General features: G+C 36.7%; 1 protein-coding gene across 2 annotated transcripts in view; it reads left to right on the top strand.

Annotated features, from left to right (window-relative positions):
- STXBP4 (syntaxin binding protein 4) overlaps positions 1 to 14,330 on the top strand; it is a 66,842-nt gene that overhangs the window by 21,524 nt on the left and 30,988 nt on the right. For both annotated transcript variants that reach the window (XM_034067946.1, XM_005146158.3), the window contains 6 exons: positions 479 to 565; positions 1,484 to 1,549; positions 7,343 to 7,519; positions 9,636 to 9,752; positions 10,260 to 10,309; positions 11,059 to 11,192. In XM_034067946.1, coding sequence (XP_033923837.1) covers positions 479 to 565; positions 1,484 to 1,549; positions 7,343 to 7,519; positions 9,636 to 9,752; positions 10,260 to 10,309; positions 11,059 to 11,192 — 631 coding nt within the window. The remainder of the gene's footprint in view (positions 1 to 478; positions 566 to 1,483; positions 1,550 to 7,342; positions 7,520 to 9,635; positions 9,753 to 10,259; positions 10,310 to 11,058; positions 11,193 to 14,330) is intronic.

Genomic DNA, 14,330 nt, shown 5'->3' on the forward strand with positions numbered 1-14,330 from the left:
GTTGTCATTTGCTGTAAGTATGAACAGCAGTGATTTACTGAGGTTTCTTAATGGAATACAAACTGCTTCTACCTGTATGAGTGATAAGTAATTATTGGGTCCAGTGATTTCCACAACTGCTATAGTAAAAATCGCTTTCTTCTAGGGTTGACTTTAAGAAAGAGAATTTGCAGCATAGGAATAGTAAAATAAAATTACGTATTATTAAAATATTGAAGAAAACAGGGGCTGTTAGTGGTGTAATCCTGATACTTAAAAAATATTATTAACCCTTTTTAACAGGAAAAATATTTATTATTTTGGAAGATGAGTTGGGCAGAATTTTCTTAAACATTTTTAGTATTTTCAGAGCTTTAAATTATTGTAAAAATAAGATTTTCCTCTTACTTTACTGATGACCTTTTAAGAGAAGATGTTAAAGATTATGGAAGGTACAGTTGAAAACATGTTCTAACCTTTAGTATTTAAATATGCACAGATTGTAACCTCTGATTCTTTGGAAGATGATGTGGAAAGACTTAAGAAAGAAAGAAATGATGCTTTAAAAGAAATGAGTAAATTAAAGGTAATACTTACTTTGCTTTGAATTACTCAAGAGGCTAATTCCTTTTTGAGTGTATATAGTAATTTACTATTTTTCTTTTGAATTTTATGTGCTATTTTTGATGCATACATAAAAAAACAAAGCAAACAACCCTAATGTTTGAAGATTGTTTGCTTACAATCTGTTTCTGGAGGTGGTAAATTTGATTTGTTATATGGAATACTGGGGCATTTTTTTATCTGATTCGTAGCGAAATGAGACTAAGCAGACTTCAACAAAAGTGAGTTTAAGGAAGTGATTTGCATAGCAATTTTATTTAGAAACGTGTGATCCTGGGAGCTGCAGTTTTTGAGCATCTGCTGATACTTGTGGAAGAAGTCAGAGCTGGAGGACAGATTAATCTGCTTTCAAAATTAATACTTATTTTCACTGACATTACAAAATGCATAAGACCCAAAGCCACAGACATATTTGTTGATGCTTAATAACTTGGGCTATGACCGTTGTTGGGCTACTTGTCCTCTCCTCCTAAATTTCTTTTTGCACAACCAGAAAGATAAAAAGTCCTGGTGCAATATTAAATGTGTGTTTGACTTAGCACAGAAACGTTCAGTGAATAATTCTCAAATCCCCAAGGAATTTGAACAGTTATCAATGAACCCTCTGAAAAAGGCTTTTAGAGATGAAGATTTGCCTGTGTCACAGGTTCTGTAAAAGCTGTTGGTTATTATTTACATCAGAACTTTTCTAATATGTGTGTTTCTGATTAGGCAACATTAATAACAGACTTACGGTGTGGCCTAGAAATGCACTACAAGGCAGTACATTGATAGAACTTCAGTGTTGCTACCTGTAGTTGTGAAAAAATTGATTGGGTTTTACGAATAAAAACTCTCTGATTTCAGATCTGGTTATTAATAATTTCTTTTTTTTTAACAGGAGAAATTATCTGAATCCATGAATTTAGAGAACCAGTTAACTGAGCAGCTCCAGATTGTCAAGCAAGTATGTTGAAGTTTCTCTAAACACAAATTATTCTCTTTTTACTGTACTTGTGGAAGAAGGAAGCATTTCTTTCTTGATTCTCCTATGGACTATACTTTCTCAGTGACTTCAACACAAAATGGTTCTTTTGTAACTACAAAGCTTTTGATTACAATTGGAGAATATTGATCCTTAAGTTTTTAGAGCAGTAATTCTCTGCTGTTGAATTGAGGCTGAAAACCATAAGATAAGCTGGATCAGGTAAGTTGGATAATAATATAGAAGTACGTGTCTGATCTTAAGTGTTCTTGAAGTGATTTTCCTGTTCTTAGGCAACAGTTTGCCTATCCTACAGACCAAGCGTTAACTACTTCATATGTCAGCCAGAGTTTTAAGTATGAAAATACAGACACTTGACAATTCTGCCTGATATGTACCAGGAAAAAAATGGTCATGTTTTGTGAAGAATGCCTTGTTTATGTCTCTATACCTATCAATGAGAGAAGAAATCAGAGTTTTGTGTGTAATTTAGCCTTCTTGTGTCTCTTTAAGGAAATTTCCAGTTATATGTAAATCCCATGTAATTTGTAGCCTGGATTAAAAAATGGGTAACTTTCCTGTTTTCTGCTTCTACTGAATATCATTCCATCAGCTGTTTTCTTCTTATGGCCTGGCTGCCTTTATGCTATCCTGTGCTGTTATACGTATTCCTTGTAGGTTTCTCATGGCTGCCTGTTCCATCCAATGCCATATGTAAAGATGCAAGATAGAGTTTAAAAAATCTGTGTACTGTTATTAAGATTAGGTTTACATTTTTGCTCATGTACGTAGATTTCTTCAGCACCCTCATTATCACCTTGACTGTAAAAAAACTGTTTGAAAGCTATTTCCATGAGTGGTCAGTAAACTGTGGGACAGCAGGGAAATAAAATCGATTCTTTTTGGGGATAAAATTTAACTGGAAGTACGTGCCAGTAACGCACCTCTTGTTTCCATTCACTAATGGGTGTTCAGTCTGTTGCTCTAAACCAGAGCAGATGTTCAGTCTACCAGTCTAAAGTTGGTACAAAGTACAGACTCTAAAATGTAGACAGCGAGGATATGAGGTCGTCAGCATCGAGTGTTTCACTTCACAGACCTAAGCTTACTGCGAAGGTGGACTTGGACAAAGGTGGTTTCAGAAGCTCTGAGTGGCAGCAATGCCTATTTTCTACCACACGAGGTCCTCGGACTTTAATTTATCTCCCAAGCCCTCTGATGTGATGCTGGGGGTCAGCTTGCAGCGCAGCCCCCCAGGGGATAAATACTCTGATTTTCTAATAAGTTGAAAAGGTTCCGCATAGTGAAATGAAAGAAAAATATTAAATTATAGGCAATTACAGCACTATTTTAGGAGATACAAGCGTGCCTTTAGTGGGAATTTTAGTTCTGTTTATACATGGTGCATTTTCAAGTGTTTTAAGTATATTTCTGTGGTTCAGAACCAGTCCTGACGCCGAGATTCATGATGTTATAGGCTACTTGGAGTACAAAGAGGCTGCTTGGAATACAAGTGGCTATTTGCCTTATGATGATGCATTCCTGCTGAAGTGAAATGAATTAATGGGTACATTATTGGGACTGGTTAAAAGCAAACCTACAAACTGGCTCCAGTATGTGCATAAGGTCTTACAAATTCAATATAATTTAAACTTTTTTCTTTTTGAATCACTGATTTCCTGAAAAAGCAAGGTTTTCAGTTAAGCTACAGGCTACCAGTCATATCTTGTAAGTGAACATACAGGCTACCAGTCATATCTTGTGTGGTTTTTCTATTGTCAACTAATTGTGAATTGCTGAGATTACATCTTAATTAGGACAGGCGTACAAATATTCTGGTTAATGAACATGTTTTGTTAGGAGCAATTCATTAAACAGTGCATGAATCAGTAGCTGACAGCATAAACAAACTCTTCGGAAATAGTGTTAAATTTGAAACATGGTAGTAATTATTTTCTAATGTTGATCTGTGAAAATTAAAAGGTATTAATTGATATTTTTTACTTTAAGATTGTGATGTTGCACTATCTTTGGGTCTTCCTTGAAATCATATGGAAGCTGCAATTGGCACAAAGCATAGAAAGGCACTTTTGAGTATCTGAAGTCTTGTCAACACCATGAATGTGAGATCTGTAATGATGTCTTCTGTCTTCTGGGATGAGTTTGGCTGTATTCTCTGTGGCTGAAAATCCTGGGTCATACCAACTTGAATGATCTCTTATCTAGTAGAGCTTCTTTGGTGCACTTAATTGTCACTGAATCGCTTCAGCTGAACATAATAAATCTGAAAGGTGGTAAAGGTAGGATAATGTTTGTGGTCTCCCATACTGCTGGACTTGTATTTCATAGGGCTGATATTTGCTATTATGTGCTAATGTTTTCTAAGGGGGAAAGAAGTGCTTTGAAGAGCAGGACTTGAATAGCTGCTGGTTTAGAAGCAATATAATTGGATATAAGGAAGAAATTCTTTACTGTTAGGGTGGTGAGGTACTGGAATGGGTTGCCCGGGGAAGTTGTGAATGCTCCATCCCTGGCAGTGTTCAAGGCCAGGTTGGATGAAGCCTTGGGTGATATGGTTTAGTGTGAGGTGTCCCTGCCCATGGCAGGGGGGTTGGAACTGGATGATCTTAAGGTCCTTTCCAACCCTAACTGTTCTGTGATTCTAGGATTCTATGTCTGAAAGAAGTATTGGGTTTATTTTTGTTTCATTAGCTTTTTTATTTTAACACATAGTAGAGATACTCTTAAGTTCTTTTAAAGAATGTTTTCAGGATATAATTTTGATAAAGTTAATGAATAAACATAATTCAACTGTAACTACAATTTTTCATGTTGTTTAAAAGAATACCTTTGTATCAGTGTTTGTGGTGGCTGGAATGTAACTTTGATAAACTCTTTTCCCCAGACTTGAACTTATCCAAACAGAAAGAGCACCTAGCTTTCAAGGAAATCTGTACCTTGAAGTTGATTCTGTAAGGATTCAGTTGCTGTCATCCAGCCTTCAGTTTCTTATTTGTTGTAGTGGCTTCATACCAGATTAGGACAAATGGTCCCATCAGGCATTTGTAGAGATGAAACATTAGCAGCTGCAGATTCCATTTCAGTTGCGTCTTCTTTCATGCAAGCAGTTGAACAGGACAAGAGAAGATGCTGCTGAAGCATGCTGTTATCCCTCTGTTCTTCACTGGTGGGGGCCCTTCATCTGCATAAGAAAGAGCACCACCATGCCAGCTTCAGTAACTGTAGGGTGGGGAAGGCTGATGGTATCGTTTCTTTTAGTGCCTCCCTGCTCTACAAACAGCTCTGGTTTGTCAGGAAATTTTGCTAGTTCAGTTGTAGTGTGAATAATCGTTTCATTGTAATGTAAGAATCCATTGTTCATTAATTATTCCTTTAGGTCTTTCACTGTTGAAATCTGGTCATACTTAGTCTGCTATTACAGAGAAATTAATATTCAACAATTGGGTTTCCGAAAAAACAATGGAGGAGTGAAGGCAGTTCTGGATTATAAGAGATTAAACCTTTATCTCATGGAGGTCTCATTTCAAAATTCAGACGTCCCTTTTCATTACAGCAATTTTCCCATGACTTTTCTGATGCCAATTTATTTAAGTAATTCCTATGTGTGCATTTTTAAAATGCCAGCCTTTGTCGAGGCCTCTATGTTCATTTATATTAGTCCAATTTAATATCAGACCATCTTTTCACTTTTGTCTCTGAGTCTTTTTCCCACCTCCAGCCTATTACTGAAGGATACCTTTGCCACCCCATCATCCTCTGTATCAGTGTGCCCAGCTTTTCTTGCTGCTGAGTCACACCATTTCTTACAGCAGCAAGAAAACGCTCTCTACCTGGGCAGTGATTTTGTCCTCTGCCTTATAGATTCCTAACTTCTCAGAAGCCCCTGCATTCTCTGAATTGTTTCTAGGAAAAAGAACAGCAATGAGCAGCTTGCAGGAGGGCTGCATTGTTCCAGTGGTCTTTCACTGGGTGCTTTCAGTGATAGCCTTTGCACTGCTTTTAGTGCTGTGCATACAGGCAGCTGTCTAACAAACTGGATAACAGACAGACATGCAGTGATAAACTGTTGGACAGTCTGTGTTTGCAGGTGGAGGTGCTCATCATGTGCAATAGGCTCATCCTAATGCCTTGTGCTTCCAAAATAAAGGAAAAAATAAGTCATTATACTTGCTGCCGAATTAAAGGTTACTTAAATATATCCCTTATCACTCGTGTTCCTAGAACAGAAACCTCTAAACCACATAACACCAATGTGACATGGATTCACTAATGATGTTGCTGTTTGCTACATGTGTGATGACTTGTTTTATGCTTAATTTTCTAAGAGACCAGAATGTCCCTGGCAATCATCCAAATAGGTATTATATTGCAAAACCATCGTAAATATTAGGAAGGTGATGCCCTATATATATGTCATTGAGATTAGTTTACTTATGGTTTGAAATAAATACAGGTTATTTATTAAGACTAACACTGCACGGGTTAAAAAGTCATAGAACCTGAGGTTTGTAGATCATTTTACATTATGACAAAGTATAGGAAAACCTGACTTGAAGGATGTTGCTTGCACAGAACAAATGCTTTTAAGTTAGGAAAGAATAGAATTAAATCTGCTTTTGTAAGCTTCACTAAGCTCTCTAGGCAGTTATGACACCTGTTACATATTGTATGACTTTGCCACAAAAATAGGAAGATTTGGTCAGTTTCTTTCCAGAAGCTGTGATTTCAACACTAGTTTCTAGAGGGTTATTTCCTGCTTGTTATGGATTCATAGTGGTTTTACTTTTTTCTCACTATTTCCATTCCCAACCAGGATATAGTTTGATAATAAGATATAAAAGGTAGACTAGAAGTAGAATATTCACCTGAGTGTTCTTCCCTGAAGAACTTGAAGAATTTCTCTCTGTGAATTTGTATATTTCAATTTGTAACTTCAATGATTCAGAAAATGCATCAAAAGCTGAGGGAAAGATGGTTTATGGGTTTCGGTGCCAGTGAGCCTTTATGTCTGCTCTTTTGATGAGCAGTTTGTTTGTTGTTTCCTAGCGTAAACTCATCTGTTCACCAGACCTTTAGTTTGACTTTCTGAATTTACAAAACAAAGTTAACTTGAATCAATACTCAATAGTAAAATGAACTGAGCAATATCCTTCTCAAAATCAGATTTTACTACATTTAGAGATTACTTTAGCTGAATTCAAGCCAACAGTTTTTAATATCCTGATTTTCCATACATGATGTATATATAATATTTTATCTAACACTCTTGTGTGATAATACAGGATAACACTGTAAGAGCAGGAGCTAGGCAGAGAAATAGAAACCAACACTTACTTGAGAATAGTGTGGTCTGAATATTTGCATTAGAACTCCACCTACATGATGTGTGAACTCTGAATTGAGTGTGAATTCAGGCAATAATAATAAAATGAATCAACATCTCATTAAAGTGCTTTTTTAGCATGGAAATGATGGGCAGCTTAACAGCATCGGATTTGTTTTTATAAAACCTTTCATTCAATTAGATTTGCAGTAATCATAGAAATTATGATTTAATTTATTAGGAAAATCATCTCTCTCTGTAAATACCTGTTCTTTGCTTGCAAATACTACACTTAAAAATCAACAATTGAACCATGTAACCATAAATCTTAAAAAGGTAGCCCTAATGCCAACTGCAGCACTTTTGAACTAAATCTGTACTACTCTATTAACTGGAGTTGTAACTTCTCAATTCAATTCTATCACCTTCAGGAAGCCAAGGCAGCTGTAGAAGAGACAAGAGCCCTGCGAAGCAGGATTCATCTTGCAGAAGCCGCACAAAGGCAGGCTCGGGGGATGGAAATGGACTATGAAGAAGTTATTCGCCTGTTGGAAGCTGAAATTGTAGAGCTGAAGGCTCAGCTCACGGATCATTCTGGCCAAAATAAAGTAAGCAAAACAGCCACTGGTCGTAGTTACCATGGTTTCCCTGCTGTTGTCATGTATCTTGTTTTCATTTTCTTTTCATCTGCTTTTCCAAAGTAGGTCACTGTTTGTCTTGTATTATTCAATAACTGGAATGGTGCGTAGGGAAGGGGGTAATGTGGAGTGTGTTGCGTTTTCCTTTATCCATATATCTTTGGGTTGGAAAAATAGGAGTTGGAAGCATATGTGGGTCATAGGTCAAAATGGCACATCTCAAGCATTAAGGCATGGAATAGTTTCCAGACTGCAGATTTATTATCTTTAAAAGACTATACATATATTTGTATGCTTTTGTATTTATGTAAAAATGCCCTTCATGTATAGGTTTGTTAGGCAAATAACAGTGTAAGATCCAGTAGTCTTCTGAAGTAAATTTAGATTTAATCAAGATAATAATTTAAAGCTACTAACAGTATCCTGCAGAAAAAAAACCTAAACCCAACCCACAACATTTTTAATTGAGCCTCATGTTTTCAAACCACTTCATCTCCATTTCAGAACACACTAAGCAAGAAACTATTTGAGGCCTTTCTAGACCTTTCCTTATAATTGCAGATCCATTTTCTACACACCATTTGAACGAGTGCAGACAGGTTGGTGTTTGTGTGTTTACCTTGTTTTCTTCATGGTAAGGGGGTGTGCATATGAATTGATGAAGAAAACCTACTGAAACATCATTTCATCGTGAGAATTAGTTCAATATTGCAAGGTATTGAAAGCTAAAACTGAGCTCTGTGATATACAAGCTTGCCAAGAAGCGACACAGCGAGTACGTGTAGCTCCCAGGGAGGAATTCCTCTCATCTAATCCTGAGTGTGTGTGATGAGATGAATCACACCCTACTTCTTCTTTCTGGGTGAGATGCTCCATCTTTAATGCCTGGTATTTTTGAAGCACTGTTTGTTTTCTAGGACTTGAATAAATACCAGAATTTGAAGAAATTCAGAGCATGTGGGTTGTTTTCTCAGAGATTTGGTTTTCAGCTTGAATTCCTGAAATTCTGAATGAGCACTTGAATGTCTGAGTTGAGGTTTGATTCTCTGCACTTCTTACTCAAAAGAAGCAGTATCAAGTGGGTAGTGTACTCTAGGTAATGTCAGTTCTGTGGTATGCTCTTTTTGGTACAGAAGAATGAGGTCCGTGTGAGGGCTTGCCAGCCACTTCTCCAATAGTGGCCAGTGAGATTGCCAAAAAAAGGTGTTCTAATCCACAGGTTCTTTGACATTCAGAGTGATCGTGATGTTGCTGCTTTATATAGTGTATACAAACAGATGTGTCTACTCGTTTGCTTCAAGTAAAGATAATAAATGGGGTTTTTATACAGATTTTATAATAGACAGTAGGCTTTCAGACATGATGACCTACAGGGATGTTAAAGTTTCTTTTTAATGGTAGTGATATTTTCTTTAATTTGGAGAGTATTTTGGTGTAGATGATCTATTCAGCAGCCAGCTTAGCTAAACAAATATGCCCATATACATGTGAAGACTTCACTCGTGGTCCCGTTGCACAAACAGTGCCAGGGACTCAAGCTGAAACTTTGAGCCTCCAGAACTTAAGCTAATGAGGCTCACATTCTCTGTAGCATAAGTACAAAGAGAGATGCGTAACACTGATCGATGGGTTATACAAGTGCATGTAGAGAAATACTAGGGGGTAATTTTCTCCAAGAGATGCCATAATTACTCAGTTGGCCAAAGGATGTACAGATGCAAACCAGCAGACTGAGTTTGTTCACATACTGGCTATTTACGCCACCCTGCTAACAGATATTGTCACCATTATCAGGCTGGTATTTTTGATCCATTCATGCATCAGTTCAAACTGAAGTTGCAGCCCTGTCACTGTTGTTAGCTGCGAATTTCAATTTACCTTTGTATCATTTGCCCAAACCTGTTGCAGTGTGGGAGCTGATTTACTAGCAGATCGCGTATACCTGCCTCGGGAGCAGCTGTGTTTGTCAGGAACATAGAAAAGTATGTGTTAAACATTTCAGACATCCATTTCCATTCACACCGTGTATCTGTGTGAGCCTCAGCTGAAAATGAATAGAATAAAAGCCTTAAAATACCTTTCCTAGGATAATATCCAGGACCTGAGGAAAAGAGTCACAGTGCTTGACTGCCAGCTGCGGAAATCAGAATCGGCTAGGAAGACCTTTGAGGTGGCTACGGAAAAATTACTCCAATTTGTAGAGGTAACTTTGCCTTTCCTTTCTTGAAGTATTTTCTTTGGAAAACTTTTGTGTTGAGGTTTCTGAGGGAAGGACATGATAAACTGACTAAAATTAGTTTGCAGAGATCCCTTTATTGTTATAGATAAAGGTGGCATGTAAGTGTACAGATTCATGTAGGAATTTACTTAATCTTTATGTCTTGCTATACTACACAAATTAAACTGATAAGGTATTTTTTTTTCACCTAAATTGTCACAAACTCATCAATTTCTGAAGTTTTCCAGAGGTAAAAGTAATATTTGATAATATTTTGAAATGTTATGGAAACTGACTGATGTTGTTATATTCACTTCATTTAAAGTGGCTGTACTGGTTTGGTTTTTACTTTTACCCTTCTAGCTGGAAGAGGCTAGAATCTTAAACTACAAATAAAATCCCCCTCACCCAAATAGAACATCTTATTATAAGGTATTAACTTTTTGACTGTGTTGGTTTATAAACTGTTAACTTCTTGATTATGGCCAACAGGTCGTGCATGAAATACTTTCAGATAACTCTACTCCCTCAACAGCTTTAAGGTAATGAAATGGCATCGTTATTAATATCGAACTGACAAAATTCATGTAGAAAAACTCTACCATTGTTTCAAACTCTCTAAAAAACATCTCGTAACTATTTTTTCTCTATTTTTTGCTGTATGCTTCTGAGTGTCATCTTATTGGAAGAGAGGGAATGGCATGAATTATAAATGAGGCTTTCAGGATACAGCTTCATTAAAAACCTCAGCATTGAATTAAAGCAGTTAGTAATTACATAGCTATGGTTGTCTGGATGTTTCCATAAAGTAATTATAATGTGTTAAGGATTAGTTAAAATTGCAAGGAAGCTTAATAGCGGGTTATAATTTTACTTTATTTTTAGGTTTGTCCGAGTGGTTTTGCATCATCCTTAATCCAGTAGCACATACATAAATGTATATCAATTTAAGTTTTAAATATGGTTAACAGCACAGAACAATTGGGTCCCCCACAGCAGTGTCCCTTCTTAAATGTTAATATGAAAATCACTTTTAAGCAAGTTACTTTCCCGACACCCACTAGTTCTTGACACTGGTTTTGAGTCATGAATGTTGCTTGAACTGAACTTTCCTAATGCCTTTATTGTACAGACAGAACCGCTTCTGAGGTGAGCTCATCTGTTAGATAGTGGGAATCTTTTTTGTTCATACAATGAGATCAAAACCAATCTAGAAACACAATTTTGCTTTATTAGAAGTAACCATTTCTTTTATAATCTTACAAATGTGTAGTAATTTTTGTTCACTTAGTGACAGAACATCAACATTGTCTGCTAAAGCACTTCTCGCACGGTTGGGAAGGACTGGACCTACTGTCACAACAGCTCTTGCAGCAGAAGCCAGAGACCTTGCCAAGTCTGTCCGTGCCATTTTGGAAGTAGACTGTGAGTGAGCATGTGTGTCTGTGTGCATGTCTGCGTGTATACACACACACATAAATACTTCATTTTTTCCATCAAATGTCCTGATTTAGCATCTTGCTTGCTAACTGAGAGCAGTGTTTTAGTAGTCACCATGATTCAGTTTTCCTTTTTTCACTTTTGTTCTTCTGTTTCCTTTGCCTTTTGCACAGTGTCTTTACTTTTGTGTTTATCAACAGGCTTTTATCTAACAAAGACCTGATGAAAGTGTAATAGTAAGGAGTCATTTTGATGCTGTTAGTATCATTCATCACTCTTCCGAATACAACATACAGAGGATTTTCTGTAGTTCAGGATCTAAACATTAGGAGGAAGCAGCACAAGGTATTCTAGAGACTTGGGTTTCATTGTCTCAGAAGGCCTCACCTGAAACTCATTGGTGGGAATATTTCCATTGATCTTGGTGGGCTTTGAGCAGAAGTGGTGAATGCAGATTAAGTCAACAGGATTTTGGAATATAAGCTTTAATAACTCAGTATCTTAAACCACAGAGAGAGGTCCTTCTTTCAAGACGTGAAAGATGCATCAGAATGAGAAGACTTCTCCAAATTCTTAGAAAAGCAGAACATTATTGTTAAGGATTTTTTTAATGTGAGTTTTGAAGTCAGGAAACATCTTTGGGGAAACAAATCAGAAGATAGATGTTTTGATTTCAAATTGGATGTGAAATGGCAGAATAAATCATTGATAGCACCAGAGGGACAGGGCAGGTTTGGGGTCAGTTCAGAATGCACCTGCATCAAACTAGTTAAAATATAAAGTTATTCCAGAGGACATTTTTTCCTGGAAAACTTAAAGCAGAAAATTAATGTCAAAGTGAGGAATGTGAAGATTTCCCAGATCATGTAGAGTTAACAGAATTTCCTGGCTGTAATGCTCTATTTTCATAGGGGCATGTTTACAAAATGTTGTTGTGCTGAATTTACATGTATCAAAGTATCTAAATGAAGACTTTCTTGCTGTAGGGAGTGAATGCAGCCTACAATTTCATTTGGAGATACGTGTATATCCTCAGGTCATTAACAAATCTGTTCCCATTGGTAAAAATTATGCTAGTTCATGAGCAGTTACTGTAATAAATGCATGCAGCTGCAAATCTAAAAAACAGCTGTGGCTTATTATATGATACCCAGTTCGGATCATTCAAACAATTGTATTTACCTATAGTTGAGCAGAAATGTCACTTCTAATCCAGCAAAACCAAAATAGAAATGATCTGACACATTACAGGAGTTTTTAGAAAGCTGGTGAATTATGGTTGACAATAATCTTAGTATCAATGACTTGAATATCCTTTTTACATTGTTTGAGAATTCATTTAGAAGAGACTGAATAAATCTATTTATAGAGGAAAAGTTTCAAGATACAAAAAATGCCTTATTTGACAATATTCCTGCAATATTTATGGTTAACTATTCAGTATTTCTGGCTAACTGTGACATCCTATGGAGGAGAAAGATACAAAAATTACTCAGAAGGGCCCAGAATATTAGAACTAGAGTTACTGTTGGAAGTAAAAATAACAGTGGCCAGGAGAGGAGATAATTGGTTTTCCATTAGTGACAGTGGTAGAGTTCTGTCACATTGAGTCGTTTCTATCACACTGCACAGGAAATCGTGCAAGAACTTTTAGTTCTAAATGTGACTGGATTCTGACACGTAGTTGTGTCGTACGTAATAGGTGGGATAAACGTTAGAAAGCTCTGGAGCCACAGCAGGGATCCATTTTGTGAACCTGAGAGTTAAAAATAGCTCTGCAGAGAAGGATTTAAAGATTGAACGTCATCCTTCTGAGTTCATTCTGATTTGGAGAGTATTACAGATAGATTTGGGCTCTGACAAGCTTGTGTATGAGATTAAAGCTTTAAACCTTGCTCGCTTTCTCTCTCTGTCCCTCTTGCTCAATATAGTAGTTAAGGCAGAGTAACTGTTTAGTAGCATTCTGTCTGAAGTCTTCTATGCCAGATTCTCACAAAATGTTTCCCGTGTGATCTTCCATTTTCTTCCAGATGGGCTGTCATAAAGAGGGGGTTCTCAAGTATGTAGCATCTCATAAATATCATACATCAAAGAGAAAAGTGCAATAGACTTTACATTGCAGACTGAAGGTTTTTCTTTCTTCTGCAAAGATGCCCATGACGTAATAATTTCTTAATGAGTTCTTAGAGAATTGAAATTAATATATGTGAGATTGCTAAGTGCATGAAAATGTATAGCTGGGCAACCATCTTACCTTCTCAATAGAACTTCTCTTTCATTAGCTGCTTCATTTTCTGCAACCTGAAGTAAAGAAGCCCCAACCAAAATACCTTTCATTTCATTTACATGTGAAACAAACCTAGGTGCAAAGACAAGGTTGTGGAGTGTTCTTCTAAAAGGAAACTGCTTCCCTTCTTAAAGATCATGCTTGAGAACCACATCAAAATCATGTATTTATTGATTAGCCACACAGACTATCCTTTTCCATCCGTAACGACACAATATTTTGCCCAAGAGGTTTCAAGGAGTTCAGTGTATTCCTGGAAATCTCTAAGCACATATTGCCTTGTGATAACGCTGCAGATCAGTTTTCAGCTGTGTAGGTTGAGTGACAGCTATGTGAAATCAGTTTGGCAATTCTTCAAATGAGGATTCTGTTAAGAAAAAAAGCAACCAGCCAAACCAAACTTGTTCTCCAGTGCTTACTACTACAGGATCCTCCAGATCCAGAAATGCAAATAAGAAAGCAATAAACAGGATAATAATCAAGCTCATCCCTTGAAAGGTTCATCCTTCATCTTCTTGAAAGGTTGTAAGCTATTTTTAGAAACAAATTCCTGAGAAGCCTTTCTGCTTTGTAGAATATGAGCATCTCCTGAAGACGTAAAATTACTTTCATCATATAAAGGGTAATAATGCACCAGTGAAAGAACTGTAGCATTTAAAAGTAGTTGCTGGCTGTACTTAGTAGACCATATGGTGCAAATCATGCTAAAAAGAACTGAGAAAGCATTTTCTTCTTTGCTATTACAAAATTAGACAAGAAATATACTTGGTACTGGTAATGGCCAAAATCTGATTAACCCTGGAACATGCTTATCTCTTCATAAAATAGCAGGCAAT

The sequence above is a fragment of the Melopsittacus undulatus genome, chromosome 11, assembly GCF_012275295.1.
Source record: "Melopsittacus undulatus isolate bMelUnd1 chromosome 11, bMelUnd1.mat.Z, whole genome shotgun sequence".
In the NCBI taxonomy this organism is placed as follows: domain Eukaryota; kingdom Metazoa; phylum Chordata; class Aves; order Psittaciformes; family Psittaculidae; genus Melopsittacus; species Melopsittacus undulatus.